Source organism: Penicillium expansum (assembly GCF_000769745.1).
Source record: "Penicillium expansum strain MD-8 chromosome Unknown contig46, whole genome shotgun sequence".
NCBI lineage: Eukaryota > Fungi > Ascomycota > Eurotiomycetes > Eurotiales > Aspergillaceae > Penicillium > Penicillium expansum.
The window spans coordinates 86210-111242 of record NW_015971183.1 but is presented as its reverse complement, the minus strand read 5'-3'; the positions used below and the strand labels follow the sequence as shown (position 1 = coordinate 111242).

At 48.6% G+C, this 25033-nt stretch overlaps 11 protein-coding genes across 11 annotated transcripts; 6 read left to right on the top strand and 5 right to left on the bottom strand.

Annotated features, from left to right (window-relative positions):
• Nucleotides 1–569: 569 nt before the first annotated feature.
• On the top strand, nt 570–2348 carry PEX2_015960 (Carboxylesterase, type B; the record flags this gene model as incomplete). Its single annotated transcript, XM_016738872.1, has 2 exons — nt 570–2097; nt 2188–2348. 2 exons carry the CDS (start codon nt 570–572, stop codon nt 2346–2348), a joined length of 1689 nt encoding a protein of 562 aa, XP_016602389.1.
• Nucleotides 2349–2831: 483 nt separating this feature from the next.
• Nucleotides 2832–4664, bottom strand: PEX2_015950 (sugar porter family MFS transporter; the record flags this gene model as incomplete). The annotated part of the gene is made up of 6 exons (XM_016738871.1): nt 2832–3337; nt 3401–3583; nt 3636–3912; nt 3984–4134; nt 4187–4467; nt 4533–4664. The coding sequence occupies 6 exons, from the start codon at nt 4662–4664 to the stop codon at nt 2832–2834; spliced, it is 1530 nt and encodes a 509-aa protein (XP_016602388.1).
• A 1020-nt stretch (nt 4665–5684) lies between these two features.
• On the top strand, nt 5685–8448 carry PEX2_015940 (beta-glucosidase; the record flags this gene model as incomplete). Its single annotated transcript, XM_016738870.1, has 3 exons — nt 5685–5711; nt 5885–6204; nt 6285–8448. The coding sequence occupies 3 exons, from the start codon at nt 5685–5687 to the stop codon at nt 8446–8448; spliced, it is 2511 nt and encodes an 836-aa protein (XP_016602387.1).
• Nucleotides 8449–8693: 245 nt separating this feature from the next.
• Nucleotides 8694–9545, bottom strand: PEX2_015930 (DUF2458 domain-containing protein; the record flags this gene model as incomplete). Its single annotated transcript, XM_016738869.1, has 3 exons — nt 8694–8975; nt 9027–9066; nt 9130–9545. The coding sequence occupies 3 exons, from the start codon at nt 9543–9545 to the stop codon at nt 8694–8696; spliced, it is 738 nt and encodes a 245-aa protein (XP_016602386.1).
• A 534-nt stretch (nt 9546–10079) lies between these two features.
• PEX2_015920 (cytochrome c oxidase assembly protein COX14) lies at nt 10080–11034 on the top strand (the record flags this gene model as incomplete). The annotated part of the gene is made up of 2 exons (XM_016738868.1): nt 10080–10392; nt 10538–11034. 2 exons carry the CDS (start codon nt 10080–10082, stop codon nt 11032–11034), a joined length of 810 nt encoding a protein of 269 aa, XP_016602385.1.
• A 1017-nt stretch (nt 11035–12051) lies between these two features.
• Nucleotides 12052–13295, bottom strand: PEX2_015910 (3-deoxy-7-phosphoheptulonate synthase; the record flags this gene model as incomplete). The annotated part of the gene is made up of 3 exons (XM_016738867.1): nt 12052–13047; nt 13135–13190; nt 13253–13295. 3 exons carry the CDS (start codon nt 13293–13295, stop codon nt 12052–12054), a joined length of 1095 nt encoding a protein of 364 aa, XP_016602384.1.
• A 935-nt stretch (nt 13296–14230) lies between these two features.
• PEX2_015900 (uncharacterized protein) lies at nt 14231–15056 on the top strand (the record flags this gene model as incomplete). The annotated part of the gene is made up of 2 exons (XM_016738866.1): nt 14231–14284; nt 14334–15056. 2 exons carry the CDS (start codon nt 14231–14233, stop codon nt 15054–15056), a joined length of 777 nt encoding a protein of 258 aa, XP_016602383.1.
• Nucleotides 15057–15814: 758 nt separating this feature from the next.
• PEX2_015890 (uncharacterized protein) lies at nt 15815–16805 on the top strand (the record flags this gene model as incomplete). The annotated part of the gene is made up of 2 exons (XM_016738865.1): nt 15815–15958; nt 16056–16805. The coding sequence occupies 2 exons, from the start codon at nt 15815–15817 to the stop codon at nt 16803–16805; spliced, it is 894 nt and encodes a 297-aa protein (XP_016602382.1).
• A 664-nt stretch (nt 16806–17469) lies between these two features.
• PEX2_015880 (Thiolase, C-terminal) lies at nt 17470–20406 on the top strand (the record flags this gene model as incomplete). The annotated part of the gene is made up of 4 exons (XM_016738864.1): nt 17470–18703; nt 18973–19516; nt 19611–20001; nt 20059–20406. The coding sequence occupies 4 exons, from the start codon at nt 17470–17472 to the stop codon at nt 20404–20406; spliced, it is 2517 nt and encodes an 838-aa protein (XP_016602381.1).
• A 1341-nt stretch (nt 20407–21747) lies between these two features.
• On the bottom strand, nt 21748–23326 carry PEX2_015870 (serine/threonine-protein kinase; the record flags this gene model as incomplete). Its single annotated transcript, XM_016738863.1, has 3 exons — nt 21748–22689; nt 22743–22967; nt 23018–23326. 3 exons carry the CDS (start codon nt 23324–23326, stop codon nt 21748–21750), a joined length of 1476 nt encoding a protein of 491 aa, XP_016602380.1.
• Nucleotides 23327–23855: 529 nt separating this feature from the next.
• PEX2_015860 (replication termination factor 2) lies at nt 23856–24944 on the bottom strand (the record flags this gene model as incomplete). Its single annotated transcript, XM_016738862.1, has 3 exons — nt 23856–24320; nt 24377–24863; nt 24925–24944. The coding sequence occupies 3 exons, from the start codon at nt 24942–24944 to the stop codon at nt 23856–23858; spliced, it is 972 nt and encodes a 323-aa protein (XP_016602379.1).
• Between the last annotated feature and the right edge of the window lie 89 nt (nt 24945–25033).

Below are 25033 nucleotides of genomic sequence, written 5' to 3'. Positions count from 1 at the left end.
TTCAAATGGCGCGATCCCTTTCTGCATCATTTGATCCCTTATCAAAAGAGTTACGACACATTATGAGCTGTGTACTGCTCTTTGTCAATCGGACATATGGTGCTATTTATTGACATGACGTTTACATCTCAGGATGATCGTTGGCAAAGCAACCAGCTGCGAGAATTATTGATTGGCCTTGATCTATATAAAACCATCTCGCCCACATGACATACATGCCTAAAGGGTTATGGACGGGAAAGCATCAACCTTCCTTCCCTTTCTGACTGATGTCTTAAATCCTTCATATAGAAGGAAGGTTAACGGTCCTCATTGTCGCCAAATTCAGGTATTGTAACTTGGCGACCTACTTGGCACCGACCAAATGATATACCCGATTATTCCCCGATGGCCCTTGGCATCTTGGTAAATTTATGGTTACTATAGATTCCTATACCTACAAAATGTATATATATGTGAATATCTCAGTGCTGGGTCAGTATCGCACTACCTGGTAGACTGCTTGTCAGAAATCAATTCGAATTCATTCATCTTGGTACTCTACCTGACGCCCTTACGCTCAATCGACGATGTTGCTGTTTACTCTGGAGCTTGGGCTCCTTGGAGCAGTGCTCTGCCATCTGACGACGGCAAGCCCATTGGCAGACAGACAACACGCAGATCCCACTGCCACCGTTAAAAATGGAACATACACTGGTCGCTACAACGCTGAGTATGATCAGGACTTCTTCCTGGGAATACCTTATGCTCAGCCGCCAGTCGGCGATCTACGCTACCGCAACCCTGCCTCTCTCAACACATCATGGGACGGAAGTGCCGATGTCACCACCTTCTCCTCGGCCTGTTACAACTTCGGGGTACCCCAGTTTCCCGAAATACCATACTCGGAGGACTGCCTGAACCTCAATGTGGTACGGCCCAGCGGCATCAAGTCAGGCGACAAACTACCCGTTGGCGTATGGATCCACGGTGGAGGCCATACAACGGGTTCGAACCAGGACCCCAACTACAACATGACCTTCCTTGTCCAACAATCCGTCGCTGCAGGCAAGCCGTTCATTGGTGTTAATATTCAGTATCGGATGCAACTATTTGGCTTCATGTATGGCTCGGATGTCGTGGATTCGGGTGTTGGAAACCTTGGTTACAAAGATCAGCACTTGGCGCTTCGTTGGATCCATGAAAATATCGCTGCGTTTGGTGGAGATCCATCCACGGTGACTATCTGGGGTGAGAGCGCGGGAGCAGAAAGCACAGGAGCCCAATTGATTGCATACGGCGGTCAAGACCAGGGTCTCTTCCGAGGAGTCATGTTGGAAAGTGGAGGACCTATTAATCCATACCGATACAACACTCCGAAGGAATGGGATGTCTACTACCACAACATTCTTCGGGCCACCAATTGCACCAAAGCAGCTGATACGCTGGCGTGTCTTCGGACTGTGCCTGTCGAACCACTCTTCGCCATTTTCAACAGCAGTGTGGCAGCCTCAATCCCCTCTTGGGGTATGGAAATCGACGGAGACTTTATTCGGGAGAATGCGCGGGAGGCGCTTGTCGCTGGACGCTTCATCAAAGTGCCAGTGTTGCATGGTCAGAACCATGACGAGGCCACAATTTTCTCCATCACGGGTGTCAACACGAACGAAGATTTCTATGCCCAAGTGAGAGAACGAACCTCTGATAATGCCACTGTGCGCGGTATTGCGGCACTGTACCCAGATATCCCCGCCATTGGAATTCCATCCACATTGGAAGGTCGACCATCTGCAGCACTGGGCTTTCAGTACAAACGCATTTCGGCCTTTATCACTGACCTAATTTGGCATGCGCCTCGCCGGTTGACCAGCCAAATATTGGCCCAACACAACGTCCCCAACTGGAGCTATATGTTCAATGTGAGGCCCAATGGGGTGCCGCTATCAACTGGAGTAGCTCATTTCACCGAGGTGTCATTCATGTTTTACAACATTTTGGGTCTTGGATATGACGAATCGCCGTTTGCCAATACGCCCTCAAGTTATAAGGAGCTGTCAAATATCATGTCAAGATACTGGGTCAACTTTATTGTTGATGGAAATCCCAACGGTGATTGTGGTAAGTGTCCATGCCTTCCTTACTTTATGCTAGTTTTTTCGGATCATTTATCATAAGCTTCATGGAAGCTTTACTGATTCGTGTTCATAGTTTCCAACTACCCTCACTGGCCTGCATATTCCCTTTCAAACCCACAGCAGATGACATTCGATGCCAACACCACTGAGCTTTCGTTCCCTACGCCAGACACATACCGTGCAGCACCGATTCAATATATTATTAACCACTTGGGTTGTTCTTTTGGAAGGTGATCGTGCCAATCAGACCTACGGATGTGAGGATAAAAATAGTCATTGTCAACCCATCTATTTACCTATCTGTTCGGCTTTCTGCCTACCTACCTGTAACATTATGGGAGATTTGTCTGCCAATTGTTCTCATAGATGAACATAAGAATGGTCGACCGCTTATGCGGCTGTGACATGTGTTTTATATGGTCTTTTTATATCTCTAAAGATAACTTTTTTTGAATATGTTCTCCCCTGCTCAAGCTTTAAAGCGAGACGGTAGTAGAAGGCGGAAACGGGCTTGGATAGTGAGAAGGACTTCTCTATAACCTTGAACTATGATCAGTTATGGAGCAAACAAAAGCTAGAAACGTAGTAGCTTGCATCGAACTCTGGATTGATCCAGCCGGTGAAAGATAAGCCGTGATCAGATTGTATATCTACCTTATCTTGAAAGGGTTCTAACAGGATTAAGCTACTAGGATAGAGGTAATTGCTGCCGCAAATCTAATTCTCCTCCTGCTTAACTGCAACTTTGACCTCACCTTCAATGTCTTTACCCCCTTGAAGAATGTCGCGAACGGTAATTGTATTCTCCACGTGCCTGACGCCCTCGAAGATGATATCGATCTCCTCCAACGTCTTATTCTCAGTTGCTGGGAAATAAAGGTACATGATAGGTACCTCCACCAATAGATTCCAGAAGGACGTGATGAGATAGAATCCCCAAGCTGACCAATCCATAGCATATGGGATGGCGAATGTATTAAGGAATGCTGTGGCGTAGCAGACAGCGCTGAAGAAGGAAATGCCATTTGCACGCATCGAGTATGATAACACCTCGACGGGGTACAGCGTCGCAAGTGGTGTCCACACAAGAGAATAAACACCGAAAAAGAGGAAGATCAAGGCCACTTCAGCAGCTGAGGAGGAAACTGTTGGGTTGTCTCCAAATTCTTTTGTGATAACAGCAACTATTATGAGGAGTAAAGACATGACCACAGTAGAGCACACTAGAACAAGATTAGTTACGGCCGCTTTTGATGACATTCTAAGGGGACGAATGGACGACTCACAAAAGCCTCTGCGGCGTCCAATTGCATCGGCTGCCCAAGCACCGACAGCGGAGGTGAAAAGATTGAAAACACTCATTCCAATATTTATACCGAGCTGAGTTTTCGTATCCTTAATACCTGCAGCATCTAGTACGCTGCTAAGGTAGTAAGTAATGATGTTGTTGCCACTCACTTGACAGAAAACTGAGAAATCAAATCAGTAAAAGTAACCTCAAGCTGTGAGCTAACAACTTACATCCAGTGGCTGCAACCACACCTATCCTCCATCGATTGGGGCGAGTTTGAACCAGAGCTTTGAGGTTCGTCTTCTGCATACATTTCTCATGCTCCAAGGTTTGACATATCTCGGCGTACTCAATATCGACAAGTACAGACTCTGGATCTCCATTACCATGATATTTGGTGAGAATAGCTTTCGCTTCATCATGACGATCTTTGTAAATGAGCCATCGCGGACTTTCAGGGATGAATGGCAGTGGGATAAGGCAGCATATTGAGGGAATAAATTGTAGCTTATGACTCATCAGAATACAGCTTCAAAGCCTGAATTTTAATAGAATTCATCCATGGGCGGTATACTTACCAGGGACGGAAGACGCCATGACCACGTGCCTTCGATGTATTGACTTCCATATGTGATACCTGCAGCCATAAGACTGCCAACATACCATGAGCAGCCATATAAACCAGTGAGCATAACGCGATACTTCGGAGGTGCAATTTCCGAAATATATCTAGAAGGATTTAGCAGGTTTAATCACAAAAGAATAACAGATTGAAACGTACGTTGGTGCAGCGGTTGCACCTGTGGTGACTGAGACACCAACCAGCAGTCTACCGCAACAGAACATAACCTCGTGGACTGCAGCACCCTGGATGGCAGCCCCCGTCATTGCTAGAATTGCTGTAATAGCGATGCCCCATCTTCGCCCCCAATTATCAATGATTGGGCCAGCAATAGGCATGGCTAATACCGATCCCACAAAGACAATAGCCACGTTAAGCGCAAGCGTTGTTGTAGTGAGCTTAAAGTAATCGGTATACGAGGGTAAGATTTGCAGACCATTCTATAGAACCATCAGCTCAACATTGACAAGAATAATTTGTAATTATCTAGGGAAGTTGTTATTACCATCATGGACGAGTCATAGCCCTGGGTTGCCGAGTTCGCCGTTGCAACTAAGCAAATCATGGCGAGGAGATACAAAGCATTCCCATCCCCCTTGGTTGTTCGCGGAGGTGGAGTGTCACTTGATGGCTCCATTTTAGCCAAGTCCTCAGATCTCAAGGGAAGTAGATGGCCTAGATTGAGATATGGACAAAGATGGAAGAATCAAATAACGGTCGTTGCTGATATTTTGGTAGAAAGTGTGGATATTTAAAAGGAATTTGAAACCAATTTGGATAGTTGATCCCCACGAATCCAAAGTTTACAAACAGCCAAGGAACCGGCTAAATTACGAATCCTGGTTGTCTTATCGTGAGCGCAACGGGAATACCCTGTCTAGTAATATACAGCGAACTGTTCAGTTGCTCTTCTGCCAAGGTAAGTTAGTAAGTTTGCCCTAAGCTTATTGCGGAGTATGGCGTCGCAACTTCCGACCCCCAAATCTCATACGGGCAGCACTAACGTAATTAGAGTAAATTAGTCGCTACAAGCCGCGTGGACGTGCGTTGAGATAGGATAAGCTTTAAAGTTGTAGATACGTGCATGTGATAATGGACCATTGAACGTTTACGGGATAGTCATACCCTTAATAGTAATAAATCGCAAGTAGCAAGTCTATACGGACTCCTTATTTGGGAGTTGTGATTTCACTGTTTACAATATTATAGTCTTAGAGATATAGGAAAGTTACGTTGTAGGCTAGATCTCGACTGTGAGATAAGGTGTTCTTGTTTCTTCCTATTCCGGTATTTTACCACAAGAGGCCTGCGTCTTTAGGTGGAGTATGGGGCCTAGATCGTAATTTAAAGAGGTGTCTATCGTTTATGATTCAGATTCAGAGTCAGATAACCGAATACGACACGGAGATTGGATCGGAGCTTCGCGACCCTTCCCCAACATCACCCCCGACTTCTCGGGACGATATCGCTTTACGTAATTTGCATCACATTGCTCCGTACGGTTGGGCTTTTTGCGATTCCATAATATACGTATCTATACGTATACCTATCCCGTCGCTGGTTGAATGAAAGGGATCATAATCGGCTGTCGACACCAAAACAACGCGGCTTCTCTCCATAGTGACTTATCTCTTCTGCCCCAATTCCAGCATTCAACATGGCGACCAGAGATGTTGACACTCTGGTACAGGCCTTGACACTAGAAGAAAAGGTCTTATTGTTGTCTGGGGTTGATATGTGGCACGTTCCATCTATTTCAAGACTGGGCATAGGCTCCATTAAGGTAAATGATACTTGCAAGAACTTCCAAACATTAAGAACCCCGGATTTTGAGCAAATTGCTGAAACAAAATACAGACAACTGATGGACCATCGGGCGCACGCGGCAAGTTCGCCGTCGATGGGCCCAAAGCTGCGTTTATCCCCGGACCGGTATGTCAAGGGGCGACATGGTCACGAGCTCAAATCCACAAGCTAGGTCGCTTGCTTTGTCGTGAAGCCAAGACAAAATCGGCCCACGTTCTCCTCGCTCCGACAATCTGTTGCGCTAGGAACCCTTTGGGTGGACGTAACTTTGAGTGCTTTGGCGAGGACCCCTTCCTGAGCGGAAAACTGGCCGAGCAATACGTAAATGGAGTGCAAGAGACCGGTGAGGTTGCAGCGACTGCGAAACATTTGTAAGTGAATCCTGATGGGTATTGTCTAGAAGGACAAATATTCCCTGCGTGAAGAAAAGGTTGCCAATGATGAAACACAGCGTTGCCAATGAGCAAGAACATCTCAGATTCAGCATCGATGCTCAGATCTCTGAGACTGCACTCCGAGAAATTTATCTTCGACCATTTGAGATGATTGTGAGGATGGCATCGCCGCCTAAGTGTATTATGACATCCTACAATAAGGTCAACGGCCAGCACATGGACAGCAACGTACCTATAATCAAGGATATCCTTCGGGATCAATGGGGCTACAAAGGCTTAGTGATGAGCGATTGGGGCGGAACAAATTCAACTGTTGAGAGTCTGCTCGCTGGTCTTGACCTAGAAATGCCAGGCCCGCCTGAACAGCGTGGAGAAAAATTACTGCAGGCGATCAAGTCCGCTCGAAGCGATGATCTTTTGGCTGCGGTCGACGCTTCAGTAGTACGAATCTTGGCTTTGGCTGATAAATTTGATTTGCTTGGCCTGAGTTTGGAAGAGGCAGATCGGACACGAGATAGTCAAGAAGTGTCCTCTACGGCCCCGGAGGACATACAATTGATGCGAGAGGTTGCTGCCAGCGGGATCGTCCTACTCAAGAATACAAAGCAAACACTGCCGCTGCAAGCCGATAGCATTCGCGGGAAACAGGTGGCTTTTATTGGGCCCAATGCTTTGAATGGAACTCCCGGTGGTGGTGGCTCAGCAAGCATGAATCCTCAGTATCTCAGTCGACCAATGGAGTCTTTCAAGGCTGTTGCCGCTAAGCATGAAATTGATGTCACGGTCAAGTATGCTCTCGGTGCCTACTCGCAAAAATGGCTTCCTTTGTGCTCCAACGATCAGTGGGGAATAAATTCGACCATAGATTCAGATAACAAAGCTCTTGTTCGTGTTGAGTACTTTGCTACAAACGATTTCACGGGGCCTGTGGTGGAGACACAATACCGCAACAGCTCCAACATCGATGTTTCCGACAGCTGCCCTGTCGATTTCCAGGTTGATCCTGTCCCGCCATACTCCTACCGCGTGACATCAAATTTGGTCCCCACAGCTACCGGGGAACATTCATTTAGCTTGAGCAGTGTCGGAGGGTCAAGGCTATTGATAGATGGAGAGCTTGTTATCGATAATTCACGCTGGACGGAGCTTGGAGAGACATTCTATGCCTTTGGAAGCGCTGAAGTCGTGGCTAGTAAGCCTCTGGTTGCCGGCAAATCGTATACAGTGCACGTGGAGGCTTGGGTCAATACCTGCGAGCTGTCTGCCAACGCATCGAGCGCTGATGCAAATCATGTCTTTGCCGCTCATCCTTCTGTCCGCATAGGGTACCTCCAGCAGATCCCAAGCGCCGAGAAGCTTATATCTGAGGCCGTCGCACTAGCCAATGAAAGTGCATTAGCCATAGTTGTGCTAGGACTCAACGAAGAATGGGAAAGCGAAGGGTACGACAGAAAGAATATGGCCTTGCCAGGAAGCCAAGACGAATTGGTTGAAGCTCTCATATCGAGCGTGCAACGGCCTGAAACTCTCATATTCGTCAATCAGTCAGGCTCACCCGTGGAGCTTCCATGGATTGACAAAGCATCAACTTTCCTTCAAGCGTGGTACGGAGGTCAGGAAGCTGGAAATGCTCTGGCAGATGTGTTACTTGGAAACACCAACCCCTCCGGAAGACTCCCAGTCACCTGGCCACGGCGTTATACAGACCTTCCCTTCCATTGGAACAAGGAGATATGGCCAGGCGTTGATGAAATTGTCAAATATGAAGAAGATACCCAAGTCGGCTACAGATGGTATAATCACCACCCGGATGTGCTGCCTCTTTGGTGGTTTGGCTATGGCCTGAGTTACACTCTGTTCTCGAGCATTCTCACCAGTGTTCACGACATGGGGACTTACTGGTCAGTCGTGGTGCAGGTTAAGAACACAGGTACGGTCGACGGCCAAGAAGTTGTACAAATCTACAACTGGCCCGCAGGCCAGATAAAGAACACTCTCCTCGTTGGCTTCGAAAAATCGCCATTGCTGAGGCCGAATGAAGACATCACTATCAATGTTCAAGTTCGAAAGCGAGATGCCGCTCACTGGGTAGGGGATAAATGGGTGCTAGACGAGGGCTTATATGCATTTGGTCTTGGGAACGGGGTGAAGGAGGCGATGAAGACGAGTTTAGAGATCAAGGTCGAAAGCCACACTTGGTCGAGCTGTGAATATGAATAAGCAATTGAGCAATATCAATTAATCAATGCTCAAAATTAACATGTTGTCGTCTAATTATTGTGTACTAGCTATTTAGGTCCTTCACCCCAATTGAAGCAACTACAAGAATAGCCGGCTGCGGTTGCGGCCTTGTGACCTCTTTTAGGTTGATCTTTTTAATGAGTCTTTTTAAATGTATTTTCTTCACAGATTCCAAAATCTCATTGAGTAACAAAGTCAGATCACAGATGCTGAGATCCATCTCACTATTTACACAGATCCTCTAGCAATTCCAACATGCGTTGCTGCAACTTCACAAGCTCAGACTTAGAAACTGTAGATGAGGTGGTTCCAGCTGACTCCATTTGACTCCGTGACTGTGCGCCTTCTATGTTTGATGGCGTGTCTTGAACCAACTCTTTCCGAAGCGTAAAGAACGGAATGCCCAGACCGCGCAATTCGGCAATGATAGCATCTCCCATTTGCACGGCTGCCCTATGAACCTTTGCATCGTAGGTTGCAATCTCTGCGGCAAATTCTTTTTCGGTCTAAGAGTAACCAGTTAGAGCGAATAAGCAAAAGAGGCTTTAAGAACATACCGAACCATCTTCCTCTTTTACAGGGGCACCGATTGCCCTCCTTTTTAGCGTTAGTTATCAGTCAATAGTAAACACTACAGCAGTAGCATAGAGATAAACCCACAGGACTGCATCTAGCTCCCTCTGTTTCTCAGGGCGACCCTGCTGCTGCTTCAATAATGCCTCACGGGCTTGGAACCACTGTTGTTCATGGCGGTGTTGACTTCGGATCACACCGCGAATGCGCGCTTGAGTCTCTTCATTTTGACCCACGGTGCGCATCACATGTTTTAGTGCTGCGGGCCAAGTTGTAATAGTTGACGAGTCAGATGCAGAAGTAGAAGTGGTGGATGGTCTCGTAATCCTTGCCTGCGGGGGTCTTGGGTCCTGTGAGGGCTTGGATTGAGACGATGTGATTTTTGCCGGATGAGTAGGTGTAGTTATATGCTGGTTAGAGCTGCCCTGACCCTGAGAAGCTAGACTAGACAGGGTGCTGAGGACTGAATTCAGGTCCGAGGCATTGTAGGAGCCGTCTCCCATATTGAGATAGTAATAGAGCCTCCCGATGAAACCCTGGACGATGCGTATGCTGTTCCAAAAGTTGCTAATCAATATATCAGCCTTGGTGGACTGGTTGATAAATAAAGATTGAAAGTGGTGAGTGAAGATGGATGTAGATGTCAAGTGTTCCAAAGACGATCGGGGAAGGATATATATGCAGAGTAAGGATAGAGAAAGGGCGTGTTCAAAGAGACAAATCAATTTTTATAAAAATAATAAGTAGTATAATTTATTCATAACATATGAATTAAAAATCCCCCCAAAATGATCTCAGAGGACAGAAAGAACCGAAAGAAGATTGAAGTCATACCAGTTGAAGCTGTTTAAATGTCTTGGCGCATCTCCCGTGCTGAAAATTTACCTTCAACCTGCAAATCCCCCGGTTTATCAACTGTCTCCAGCTCCATCACCCCACCACGGCCCTCCAATTGCCTCCGACCAATTTCCAGTCATATTTGTTTGATTTTCAATCCCTATCTTGAGGTCTACCCCCCGAAACCGGGAACTCCCAACATGTCCCGATCCGCCGCAGACGCAACGCGGTTCACGGCCACCGGGCCCTACGCCAACTCTAAGACCGGCGGCGCGTACCAGGCCCCAGACTTCGGGAAGAAGAAGTCCAGCACGAAGTCATCACCACAGCAACTTGGCCCGAATGGCCAACCGGAGACACCCAAGGAGAAGGTGGAACGACTGCGAGCACAGGCACGGGCTGCTCGGAAGGCACAGGCAGCTGGAAGCGGTGCGGATCGATGGATTGAGTCTGGGCGGAAGTTTGCCAATAAAGCGCACAAGGGAATGGTTTATTCATTGATTGCCGCGTCCGGTATGTTTCCTGCCCCGTGGAATAATATGAGCAAAACACCTGCAACACAACATACGATGCTCCAAAGTCCGAGTCAGCGATGACAACAACCGGACCCCCAATTCACCCCCACTGGACTTATACTAATCCTTCTGGATTATACTAGGTGTCTGCGGTGTTCTTACAGTCTACTCGATGATCTCGCTCACCCTCTATAACCGCCGCCAACGCACGCTTTGGATCGAAAAGGAACTCGCGACTCTCAAGGATGCCGAGAATGCCTGCGCCAACGGTACCGCAACTATCGAGCAACAGGAGCTCGTGAAGAAGGAGAAGATCGGCGAAATTATGAAGCAGAAGCGCGAGGAGGAAAAGGCGCAAAAGCCCTGGGCCAAGGCAAAGCGATTCCTCTTCGAGAAGTTGAACATGGAAGACAGCGGTGCCAATGCTGCACCAGCATCCGCATCTGGCCTGGCTATTGAGGGTGCCAGCAATACTCAAAGTAGTGTTATGGAGGCCGTGCAGGCTAAGCAAGCTCTGGATGCTGCTGCGGCGAAAACTGGCGCTCCTTTGCCCGGTCAGTTGGATGTGCTGGCCGAGAATGTTGAACAAGCTGCAAAGGCCAAGACATCTAGCTGGACCGGCTGGTTGACGGGGCGATAGATGGGTGTGACTTTTGGTCCTCCAAGCAGACAAAAAGAAAGAAGGACGGACCGGATGGGCCGATTGGCATAATGCTATAACCTGTCATTGGATGCAATGCTGATCTGTTTCATCATCTGCCTCAACCTGGACCCGTCTCTCCGCTGATCTTCACTTCTCACCATTTGCTATACTTATTTTTCTCTTGCATGGCAAGCCGCGATCTTTTCTCGTGGCCTGCTTCCATTTTCCCAGGGGGTTCACGGCGTTTTCTTCTATCTTTCTGGAATGTGTTCCTAGTCAGTATGGTCTTTCTTGATACTCCGAAGGGAGTGGACGGGTGACCTTCAATGTATATCGTGTACAGTACATAGATCTGCTTCTATCTGCTCTCATTTCTACTCCGTATTCATCTTCAGATCCCTACAATGTAACCTACTATGGTGTGTATACCACCTATGGATACCACCTGCCGCCCCCACCACCTACGTAGTAGCTCACTTAGCAATAATTTCGCCCGAAACAGACTCTTCTGACCTAAGTTTGTGCACTAAACCCCAAAGAGGGAGGGACCCATCCCCAACACCGGAGAAGCGCTTTGCCGCTCAGGGACCACACCTGGTCCATGCATGTAGTGGAGCAGGAAAAAAAGGGAATTCGTATAAGTAGAGGGGAGACCCTAGAAAAATATAAATATGAAAAAAAAGCAGATTCAGCCTTTGATCATATTCCTAAACTTTTGGCTACTCATACTAATGAAATCTTCAACAGTCCCAGCGAAATGCAAACCCCTCATAAATGTTTTTTGACACCAACTACACATTCACACATGAATCCCAAGGGGGCTTCCCAAGGAACAAGCAGGAAAAAAAAAGGTACAAAGGAAAACCGCTGAAAACCCGAGAAAAAGAAACAAACAGGCACCGAAACAAGGTATCTATGCCAGACCCGTTCTCCCTCCCCTCCACGGAAGAAGGGCTGTGAAAATCAGAGACAAGAAGTGCATCATCTAGAGAGGGAAAAAAAAAGAGAATTCCTCTATTGCTGCGCTTTCCGGGCAGCGCGACGAGCACGAACACCATCAGCGAGATCCTCAAGCACCTCGACCGTCATCTCCCAGTTGATGCAAGCATCAGTGATACTGACACCGCGGAGAAGAGCCTCGGGTCCCTCGGGGGGAACCTTCTGGTTACCCTCGTAGATGTTGGACTCGATCATGACACCGATGATAGCAGTCTGACCCTCACGGAGCTGATCAGAGACCTCCTTGGCGACGATGGGCTGGTTAAGGTGGTTCTTGTTGGAGTTACCATGGGAGCAGTCGACCATGAGGACCTCACGCTGCTTCTTGGAGCGGAGAGCCTCACGGGCAGCCTGGATGCTAGCGCGGTCATAGTTGGTGCCTCGGTTTCCACCACGCAGGATGACGAAACCGTGCTCGTTACCGGAGGTCTTGGTGATGGCAGCCAGACCCTGCTTGGTGACGCCGAGGAAGCGGTGGGGGTGCGAGGCGGCGCCGATGGCGTCCACGGCAACGGTCAGGTTACCATCGGTGCCGTTCTTGTAGCCGATGGGGAAGGACAGGCCGGAGGCGAGCTCGCGGTGAAGCTGAGACTCGGTGGTGCGGGCGCCGATCGCGCCCAGCGAGATCAGATCTGCCAGGAACTGAGGGGAGATGGTGTCGAGCATCTCCGAGGCGATGGGGAGTCCCGTGCTGGTCAGGTCGGTGTACAGCTTACGGGACACGCGCAGACCCTTGTTGATGTTGAAGGTCTCGTCGATGTCGGGGTCGTTAATCAGACCCTTCCAGCCGACTGTTGTGCGGGGCTTCTCCAGGTAGGCGCGCATGATCACGCAGATGTCCTTCTCCAGTTTAACGGAAAGCTCCTTGAGTCGGCGGGCATACTCGAGTGCGGTGTCGGGGTCGTGGATGGAGCATGGTCCGACAACGACTAGTAGACGGTCATCACGCTGCTCAATGATCTCGATTGCTTGGTTCCGGCCAGCGCGGACTGTCTCAATGGCACGAGCGGGCTATACAGACAATTGCTGTCAGTTGGTGCGCTTGGAATTGCCATGTCCCCGCAGAGAGCGGGGTGAAGGGAAAAAAAATTTACTCACCGCGGGGATCTCATTTTGCAAGAAGTTGGGCGACAGCAATGGGTCGTATCCGAGGACTAACAAGAAGAAGATCGTTAGCATCACACACGCAATTGGCTCCGAGCACAATTCCACATACCACGAGAGTCCTCGTTGACTTCAGTAGTGCTGATGAGAGGCATTATGTTCAAGAAGCACTAGTGGTGATTAGTATAAATTATATAGAAGATTATAGAAGAAGATTCTCCAACTGAAATCAATCCCAGTTTAAATCAGCAGAAATGACTCACAAAGTTGGGCCGAGCGTGTCGAGGGGAAAAATGGTGACAAAAATTAAGAAAGGCAAAAGTGGGCCAAAAGACTTTGCGGGAGACAAGGGATGGCTTTTGTACTGCGAATCGTGCTATTTATGGATTTACTACGGAGTACTCCGTAATATGATTATTATGATTATTATAATTGTTACATGTATATTATTGATTTTAAACATAAAAGCTAAACTGCATGGTATTTACTGCATGTATCACTGTAGGGGAACAAGATCTAGTCATCTTTTAGCTGTCGAGTGCATATTCTGAGAGATCCAATCACCGGGCCGGGGATGACCACACACACATAGTCCTACATTGGGTGTGTTATACACAATGTCCCACTGTTTTTTTCACCGAAGGATCATTCTCTCTCCGGCCTGCATATCATGTCATGTATTTCTGTTGTCATACTGGCCCTTCATTCTCTTATGTACTCCATACATGATTGGTCAAATAGCTGGTGTTCTTGATGTATCATATAGAGGGTGACCTAATCGGGTAATGATCAATAGAACAGAACAGAACAGAACAGAACAATAAATACAATAGAACGACGAATAAGATAATCAATTAAGTTCATTGATATTAAGGAACTCTATTGTGAATGAAAGAATTCAATCAAGTTAATCACTATTGTTCCTCTCAGAATGGTCTGAATTAAGCCTCACTCTTCTATGACTATATAATCATGTATCTATGGATGTATATACTTTGTGCTCCCTTCTTTCCATTCTGATACGTTCTTTCCCAAACACTTTCCCTTGCATTTTCATTACCTGGAACTCCGTCAGGTACTGTACCAGGCAATGATGTCCACTTCCAAGCGAGTTCTGGAGGGCCTGGAGCATTCAAAAGCAAAGGTAAGTCAGCTATCCACCAACATTTATCCCTGCCACTAATCAAAGGTAGAGAGTTTGCCGTCCTGCACCCTTGGACCTTGAATATTCCTCCGGCCTGCCAACCCATCTGGCCAATGGGGACAATTTGTCTCCATTTGTGATCCAGAACGGTCAGCCCTCGCCAATCCCCGGCGAATTGTTCAGCCAGGTGCTGAACATCAATGGATCATCCAAGACCGTGTTCACCAAATTAGTCAACGGCGATGATCTGTCTCCCCGGCTGGTCCAACAAATTGGCCAACCCTCGCCAATTCCTCACGCCCTGATCAACAAGTCATTGAGCATCAATGAAACTTCCGAGGTCACTCGCCCTCAGGGCCCATTCCTCTTCTCTAGCAACCAAGGAAACACCCAGTCCACAGGCGAGTTTAACCCTCGTCTTTCTACCCCCAACGACGGTGCATCGAACACCGTGAACGTGAACTGGCCACTTCCATACACTCGCTCCGTCGGTCCGGTTAACGAGGATGGCTTCGCCGTCATTACTCAGACCTGGTATGATTACAGCTCCATGACGGACTCAGACTCACAGTCCTCTTTCAATCCCGAATTCTTCCCCACTCCTCGAACCCGCACGCGAGTTCAGTACTTCGGCCGGCCCGATGGAAGATCTCGCAAGAAGCCTCGCTTTATTTTGGGGTTTCGTCGCGGTTGCCCTCAATGTTACCACCGGGTCCCTGGCCATATGAGCCACATTGTTTTTCTTGAGTCGCCCGACTCACGATTTCTATGAATGAAATGACTTTGACATGACGCCTGCGAATGACATGGACAACGCTCAAGGCCTCATGTTCAATCACAAAAGCTGTGCTTTTGAACTTAGTTTCTAGAAATACTGAATAAATTCTCTATTACACCATGCACCTCGATCCCTCTATTTATAGTTCCCTCTTTTTACGGGTTATAGTCCGTCGGTAGCTCCATCAATATCCCCCAAGCAGCATCACATGCCACCTCTCCTTTGGCCAGCAACCAGCCAGCAACACAGCACTAAGCTATTGCACCATTTAGACCCACATTTATAATGCGCCTATAGTACCCTATTTTGACGTCCACTACTATCTACTGTTTTTGGGCTTCCCTTTATTATAGCGCTGATTAAATAAATGGCATGGTGATAATTCTATAAACTAAATGTGGGATAAACTTCAGCTCTTTGTTCTACTTCAAAGAGATATAGAATCCTATCAAAGCAGACGCTAATCCTTACGTTGATGTGATTGGGTCCTTTAATTCTGTAGTCATAAGTGGTTAGCATCCTAATATTTGGCGAGATATACCACATGAAGTGTCGACAAGAAGCAGGTACGCTCTCTTTCAGGTTTGCTTTCAAGCTCAGCCTACTTTGACTGTGTTTGTCCTTCTCTTTATTTCCATCCTCCTCACCTTTGTTTTCAGCTGCCCCTCGTAACTTTTATCTTTCCCTTTTCTCTTCCTTCAACCTTCTGGACTACACTTTTCATCTCTCTTCAAAAAGCATCTTCAGCCACAATGCCTTACACACCTGCAGCCGCTTTTCCTGTTCGCATCAATACGAAGAAAAAGAGGGTCAAGAAATCTGAGGTGTCTGAATTGGCCCCCGTGCCGCGAGAGTCACAGATACCCCAAAAAGAGAAAGCTCATCATCTGTCTCAGGTAAGCACTGGTCCTGGTCTCGGGATCACACTGGCATGACCTACCTCACCTATTCTCGCACAAAAGTCATTTTCCACATACTGATAATTATCGCCAGGTAATGGAGGGCTGCGTGCACAGCTCCACTGTACATGGTACAAGAATCAATGGCAGCCGCCACCACGTAGCGGGCTCTCCCGAGAGGACCGGAGAGATAACCCCTGCAGAGCGCCGCTTCTGTGCCGAGAATGAATACCCCGCCCGGTTCACCTTGCAGGAAATCGAAATCGACATAGGCTCGTGGATGTGCCTCGCATGTCCCACTTCGACCCGCAAATGTCTGGACTGCAAACAATACGAAGGCCACGAAGACTCCCTGATCATCGCCATTCATGGCGAATGTCTCACTGAAAAGACCAGAAAGCGTTCAGCAATCGGAGTATTCTACGGCCGTGGCAACGCTGGCAATATCTCGTGGCCCATTCCAGGCAAGGACGACCACAGTCACACGACCCAGATCGCCGAGTTGACTGCCTGCCTGCGGGCCTTGCGCAATGCAACCTCCATCATCGAGAAACGCCGCAACATGACGCAGAAGGGCAAGGTCCTCATGCCGCTGAATACCTTCGTTATCAAAACAGACTCCGAGTACCTCGTCCGCAGCTTGACGGAGTGGCTGCCGAAGTGGAAGAAGAATGGATGGAAAACTTGCAAGGGCGTTCCAGTTGCTAATGCTGATATGTTCAAGCTGGCAGAAACTGGTATCATCATGGTTGAGACGGTCGTTCAGGTTAAATTCTGGCTTGTGCCCAAGGAGAACAACCTGGAGGCTACTTGCCTGGCAAAGATGGCTTTCGCGGAGGGATGAGCAAGGGGAACCATCCATGTGCCCCTCATTGGGGGTTATCAATTCAATGAACTTATCACAGAATCTCTAAATGAATCCAAAAGATATCAAATTCGGGAATGTCTTCATTGTCCTCGGCTTAGCTTCCGGTTCCAAAGTGCCGAACCGAAATGGCTGACATAAGGATCCGATGGGCTCCCGATGTCCACCTAGACAGCTCGGAGGTTTACAACATATGGCTGTCATCAGAATTACTCAGTATTGTAGAATTCGAAGCGTTTGATAGAAGACTATTAGTAAAACTTACAAGACTAGGATATAGAACTGGAAGTTGGAATATCCAACAGCTTCTCCCCACATTTTTCGCGGGAAACCGCTTAGCCGATCTTCAGTGCCGCGGCCACTCAGGAACGGTACTGGGGGACCAAACTACTTCCGACCCCGGAATTTTGTCCGGCATTTGCCTATAAGTAATTTTGGTGGCCCCGGGGAGGTTTGGATGGAGTTGTTGCCGGTTTCCTCTTTTCTCTTTCTTGCATACTTTAGCCATTGTTCAGATGTGAGTAACTATTCCAGGGCATGATATTCCACTCGACTGACAGCGCCCAGAAAGACCGGAAATACCCTTGGCCCTCGGTATACAACGTTCAACTAATTCCAAATAATCCAACAAATCTACAAAACAATGGCTTCTCCAATTCCCCGCGGACTCCGCCAAGTGCTCCAAAAGTCCCCCAATGACATCGTCATTCTCTCCTCGCTGCGCACGCCCGTCACCCGCGCCAAGAAGGGTGGTTTCAAGGACGCCTACCCAGAAGAGCTGCTCGCCAGCGTGCTGCAAGCAACACTGAAGGCAAACCCAAACCTTGACCCCGCCCAGATCGACGATGTGCTCATCGGCTCCGTCCTACAAGAACTCGGCGGCGCCAAAGCTGGCCGCATGGGCCAGATCCACGCCGGCTTCCCTCACTCCGTGCCCTTCAACACGATCAACCGCCAATGCTCGTCCGGACTGGCAGCAATCACAACAATTGCGAACGGCATCCGCGCCGGCGCCATTAACGTCGGCGTCGGCGGCGGCATGGAATCCATGACCCGCAACTACGGCTCCCGTGCCATCCCCACGGTCCTCTGGCCCGAGCTGAAGGAGTCCCACTCCCAGGACGCACGCGACTGCATCATGCCCATGGGAATTACCTCGGAGAATGTCGCGTCGCGCTACGGAATCTCCCGCGCAGACCAAGACGCTTTCGCCGTCGAGTCTCACGCAAAGGCCTCAGCCGCTCAGAAGGCTGGCCGCTTCGACTCCGAGATCGTCTCTGTCACTACCAAGACCCTTGACCCCGAGAACCCAGATGCCCCCGCCAAGGAGGTGACCGTCTCCCAGGACGACGGTATCCGCCACGGTCTGTCCCTCGAGAAGGTCGGCGCGCTCAAGCCCGCTTTCTCGCCTACCGGCGCTAGCACCGCCGGTAACAGTTCACAGGTCAGCGACGGTGCCGCCGCCGCTTTGTTGATGCGTCGATCCACGGCTGAGGAGCTGGGTCTGTCGGGTTCTATTAAAGGGCGCTGGGTCGCGTCTGCTGTCGCAGGCTGTGCCCCCGATGAGATGGGTGTTGGCCCTGCTGTTGCCATCCCTAAGCTTTTGCAGGCTGTTGGTGTTGAGGTCCCCGACGTCGGTGTGTGGGAGATTAATGAGGCTTTTGCTTCGCAGGCTCTCTACAGCGTTCGTAAGCTTGGTATCGATCAGGCTAAGGTCAACCCTAACGGTGGTGCTATTGCTATCGGTCACCCACTCGGTGCTACCGGTGCTCGCCAATTGGCTACTCTGCTGCCTGAGTTGGAGCGTAGTGGTCAGGAGATTGGTGTTATCAGCATGTGCATTGGTACAGGTATGGGTATGGCGGGCATGTTTGTCCGCGAGTAAGTCTTTTTACTTGCTTTACACAAAATGTTCTTTTTTCGATTTTGCTTAGCAGTATGATACCAGCGGTACATGTGTATATACAGTTTGCATACTATGAATGATTATTTTTCTTTTGTACAGACCAGAGTAGCCGTCGAAGCATGTTTCTCAGTCAACATCTAGCGAGGATTTGTTTTAAAAAGATGCAAGAACTGGAAGAGATAGAATACATCACCGTGGACAATTCTATTTACGTAAAATAATTTATTTACAATGTCAAAGTCCTGGCATTGCAGAGAAATGAACACCAAAATGCCAAGCATCAAGATCACCAGCACGTGACCCGCGCCTTTCTTGAATTTGTTTCTCCGTCCGGGCCAACTCCGCCAGCTCGACGCTCTCAGACAACATTCGCGCCCACCTTAACAATGCGGCCCTCAATGCGCCTCCCTCTGCGGGAGGCAAACTTTGTCTGTTCCAGCTGCAGAATTCAAGCTAACCCCCGTGTCTCGCCGCTCGGTCAAACCCGCCGCTATGCCTCCGACACCTCCCCCGGAATCCTCGAGCGCGCTCGGCGCAAGATTTGGGGCACCGACAAGCCCCCAGGCCCAGCAGACCCCTACACTGGAAGTCAGATCATGCCTGGGGCTGGTCTGAGTCCCGGAGAGCCCGTACAAGAGGAGGCATTCAGTCTTCAAGAGGGTGAAGCACAATCTGAAGAAATCGATGAGAACCTGACCTGGGAGGGAATGCCCAGGATTGGTTATCTCAAGGAGAAAGAATGGCGTCTGAAGGGTCCGAAGGGACATGCTGATAGAGTCAAACCGTACGTTTGATCCGAGTTTCCAATTCGATCCCTCTGCATCCTAGTTTGTCCTCAATGGGTTTGCTAACGATGTCCTTTTTGATTGATCGAACAGATGGTACCACAACCCAAGACCTTTACCGTACATGAAGGCTGCGCACCAAGCTGCCGTGGAGATTGGTCTGAAGCAAATTTTGGGCGAAAAGGTCACCGTTGTTAGCAAGAACAGCAGCCGAGCGATCGAAGCCCAGCTCAAGTCGGTTAAGATTGAAGGTCAATCTGGTAACTGGGGCGACCGTCTCCGGTTCCCCGACATTAAGACAATGGAATCTCTTCTGCGCAATGCAGCAGGGGTTGTGGACGGCAAAGCCGGCGATGTCGCTTTCCAGGAGAAGTTGAAGATAGCCACCGAGCAGGGAGATCGCCTGTATGGCGCAGAGTCCAAGGGTCAGCTGCAGAACAGCCTCAGCTCTCTGTCGCTGGCTGATGGAAACGTCAAGTTTGTTGTTCGTATTCCCCCTTCAACCCTTTTATAGCCAACATCACTAACAACTACATTTCAGTTCTTCGCCCGCCTCTCCAAATTGATGTCTCAGCACATTTCTGACTACATCATCACCTCTTCCACCACTACTGGAGATGTCTTCCGCGCACAGGAGGCACTTCGCAAAAAGACTACCAGATTGACGCCTGTGCTTCTCCATAAGATTATGGATAAGAACGGCGCCGCTGAATTGCCTAACGTCAAGATTCTCGATGTCCGTCAGACTCGCCATGACAACGATGAAGATCTTGGCCGCAAGAAGGTTATTGTTTCTGCGCTCTACAAGGGTGGTTTGATTACCAAGAGCCTGGGTCAGAAACAACCGCCGCCCTGGAAGCAGGCTAAGAAGACTGAGCTGAATGCCTAGGCCTTTCTTGATGTTTTGTAGAATGTTGGAGGCATCCCTTTTCCTTTATCTAGGAGCAATCTTTTGTACATTAGAATTGTTGACTGAATTGCATTTTTGTCCTTATTTCGTTTCATCATGTCGAGTGAGTTTAGGTAATTGTACATGTTAATTTTGGAATGTACGGTGTGTCTACCAGCCTATTCCTCCAGCGTACGAGATAAGTACGTTCATAAGATTTCCGAATTTCACTTATCTTAATTAGTTTTTGTAGACCAGTCTAGATGCGATAAGCGAGTCGGGTTCAGACAGACGGGATGGTCACCGTTAGGCGTTGCACTAATCCAGGTTTCCAAGTTCCATCGCGACAAAAGGTAATCAGATTTTGCCGGCATGTGCTCGGGATGGTATGATTTTGTCGCGCATATTCCAAGGCTCGACATCTCTTAGTCTCCACTCACAGCAGCAAATAGACCTCTTTACACATCGCTCTAAGCGTGGTTCCAAAAGAGGTGTTGATTCAGGCTGGTAGGCTCGCATTGGTATTCTCTAAGTACATTCTAGTGATGAGTAGTGCTTCATGATTATGGTCCAATGCCATTGCTTACCCCTCAAGAGCTTATCGGAATATAGCTTCTACGTAGGTGACATTTTTCTTTTATATATATTTCAGGCGATCGAGGGAGCAACCGAAGCATATCTCAGCTGATCGAGGGAACAACTGTAATAGTATAAAGACTCCAGTGTATCTTTATGATCGGAACCTAGCGTCTCCTCTCGGCCCCGAAGCGTTCGCGAGAAGATCCTTTGTGCTTCTTCAAACCGATCTTGTTCAATAAAGGTGTGACCGAGCCAAAGTGCAGAACAGAGGGTTTGTTGATGATCACATCCTAGCACCTTCACTCTCACACGAAGAGCTTGTCGATACATGATTTCTGCTTCTTTGTGCAGTTGTTGATAAAAGAGCGAGTGTCCGACCCAGTGTGCAGAATGCGCTGTCTCTTCGTCGACATAGCCTACTGTCTTTTCTCGCCCTTGAAGCCCCCGCCGGAACATTCTCTCTGCCTCTTTATGTCGTTTTTGGTGGAAGAACGAGTCACCAAGCCAGTATGCAGATTCCAATGTTTTCTCGTGATCATGGCCTAATACCTTTTCCCGCCCTTTCAGAGCTTGTCGGAAGAAGTATTCTGCTTCTTCGTACCCTTCTTGGCGATAAATCGTGATACCGAGCCAATGGGCAGAATCTAGTGTTTGTTCGTGATCGTAGCCTAGTATGCTTTCTCGCCCTTGAAGAACTTCTCGGAACATGTGCTCTGCCTCTTTGTATCGTCCTTGGCGATACAATGAGTCGCCAGCCCAATACTATCGTCTGAGTGTTGAGGGGAGAGGCTTGCTAGTCGCGGCTTCATTTCCTGAAACAGCTCGCAGTGTAGTCTGCCCAGAAGAGTTTAATCCCGTTTCCTGTGGCGTGGTGGTCTGCTCTGGGGTATTGTTAACCAGAACCACTGTGGCGGTTGAATTAGGCCTGCTTTGTTGAATATCCTCGTGTGCTTCTGGAATAGTTTTCCAGGATGCAAGCTCTTCCGTCATTGTTGAAGCTAGAGATAGAGCTCGTGGCTCACCTGCAATGATTCTCGTGGATACGGTGGGTTGAGGGATTTGCGGCGAAGAATACTGCGAAGAATACTTCCAAGTTTCTTGCGTCGTGTTAGTCTGCTGTGGAGTGTTGTCTATTGGAACCTTTGTGGTGGTTGAACGAGGCTTGCTATCGAGAATATCCGAGAGTGCTTTTGGATTGGTATTCCAGGACGCAAACTCTTCCGTAATTGTTGAAGCTATGGAGGGAGCTCGTAGCTCATCTTCAATTATTATCGTGGGCATGACAGGTTGAGGTATTTGTGATTGTATCCAGGGGTTTGACATGGCAGCTGCGGTAGATAGTCTATCATTGGGGAACAGGCGCATCAGGGCAACCACAAAGTCAACACCCATTTGACTCACGCCAGCATCGATGAGCATGGTGTCTGGGAAACGCTGCTGATTTCTGTATACTGAAAGCAATCCGTTATTCGCGAACGCAGGTTTCTTGGTGAGAATCTCGTGTGTAACCGCTCCAAGAGCCCATATATCAGAGGCATAATCAGTGCCTCGATCAATAAACTTCCAAAGTTCAGGGGCAATATATCCATGTGTTCCTTTCAGCGTCGATGAATACCCATGAGATCCTTCATCACGTTTGGCAAGACCAAAGTCTGCCAGCTTGATCCACCAATCGCCGGGAGGGTGTCTTTTGATAAGGATATTCTAGTCCCGGCTTAGTAGAAGATCTCTTTTCCAAAGCTAAAGAGCAAGCTCACGTGTGGTTTCAAGTCTCGGTGAGCAAATTCATGGCGATGCATCATGTTCAAACCATCGAGGATCTGATATGCAATTTGTTGCGCCTCGTTCTCAAGTAATGGCGATGTTGGCGGTCTTCGATCAAGATACGTGGCAAGGTCACCGATTTCGAGATATTCCATGGCGACGAAGAGCTGATTGGGACCTTCGTACCATCCGAATGATTTGACGAAGCGTGTTTTGTACTACTCTAGTTAACACACATTCTCGGAAAAGACTGATTTGAGAGACTAACTCGAGGATGTGAGAACTTAGCAATTGCTTCCAACTCACGGTTATAGTCGATCTTGTCTCGCGTATTGATCGAGATCTGCTTGACTGCTCTGACTGCGCCATCTTGGCGCCCTCCTCCGATGCACTTCTCCAAGTAGACCCTACTAAATCCACCAAATCCGATATCTTGTTTATGGTGCCAATACTTGAGTCGAGTCACAAGACGCCAGCCAGAGTTTGGATCTGGCTCTTGGAAAGTGTGGACTGTACAGCCCGCGTGAAACTGTGTTTCAAGCTTTGAATCTCGGATGAGATCTGAAATTCGCGCCATTTGGATGTTCAAGTGGGTATTGCACGAGTTGGTAAGGTGTGTTCTTCCCCACTATTGATGGTCTAGAATCGGCCGATGAAGAAAAATATGGTTTTGAAGCAATGATATTGACCGAGATGGGGGGAGAAGGAAGAAGCTCCCTCACCCCGAACTATCTATCTATGGGGTCTGCCAGCACAGGGCCGCTATATACTCACCACCTGCCAATAGCTATGCCTCACTAACCGCCCAAAACGAACACCCCCTGCACATCACCTGATACAGCCCCTCTAATGCGATCTGATTTAGGTCTACGGAGTAGGCCCTACCACGTTATTCGATCTCTCGCATTTCATATGTTGTACATCATTATCATCATTGCTCCAGCGTACAACGCTACAGTCACCATCAATCATTGAAGAACATTAAAAGCCCTATGAACTCCAGAAATCAAACTCCCCCACGACCTTGTGTGACATTGAAAAGCAAAGGCACTTGATTCGGGCCTAGTTTCTACCTCTGCGCAGCAGAAAGATGGAACACTCTTAGGTCATGATATGGAAAATCCTCTAGTCATGAAATCACGATTCTTGGACCCGGTATCCTTCTTGGTGAAAAGACTGTCGAGATTTTCATTCCCACCCATCATCTTCCGGCGTTTCTTCTTCTCATTCTCCTCCGCCAACACACGGGCAGTGAGCGAAGAAGTAGCAGCGTTCTTGATTCCATTGCTAGAAGCAGTACTAAGCACCGGCGTGGAAGTGTTGCTTCGGCTTTTGGTATCCGAGGATTGCTTAGGTACTATCAAGCCAGCAGGTTCTATGGTGCCGGGAGCATCAGTGACACCCTCGGCAGTGGCGTTCTTCTTGCGCTTCTTTGAGCCGGGAGCTTTTTTGAGAGAATGCGTGAGCCCTTGTTGGGCAAGTTTCTGGCCTCGCGCAATCAGACGTTCCTTGTCTTCTTTTTTTGTGGTAAGGATGTTAATGATGTTATCTTCGGTGTAGGACTCATTGCACTAGCACACACACGTCAGCCACTATCCCCACTTTGTATCCAAGATGTGGTTCTTACCTGTAAGCACTTGTCGCCTTTAAGCTGTCGGATAGCCTCCTCTGCAAACACATGTCCACACGGCACCAGATACACAGACTTCACACTCGGGCCCAACGGCTTTGCGGTGACCGGGCAGATCCAGCCCTCGCGGCGCTCGCGGGGCGCATAAGCACGGCCTGACGGGTGCTCAGTAAGCTCAGTATCGACTTCAAATTTCATCTCAACCACATCCCGGACCGACTTTACTCGTCCGCACAGGATCTCTTCGCAGTCGGCCTTGGAGCTAATGCCCTCGACATCGTCGCCGGGGAGCAGGAACTGGAGTATAGCATCCTTGTTGTAAAGATTCCCGACTGAGTCTGATACTATTGGCCGGGATAGGGACTTGTGGGAGAGCGGACAGGTAGTCCATGAGTGTTCTTGCTGCTCGCGCTGGGTCTCTTTTACTTGCGCCGTGCTTGGGGCACGAGCTGCTTCGCGGACGAGCTCGCGGCGAGTCGGAATACTAGAAAGCCTTGTGTTAGAAAGTTCAATTCTGTAAGCACATCTGTAACAGAATTACTCACCTGCCACCGTCATTACCCATGTTTGCGATGCGGTTGATGTAAGATACTCTCACCTCGCCACGATAAAGTTAGAAAGATAGCGTGCTGACTCAGCGCCGATTAGATCCAG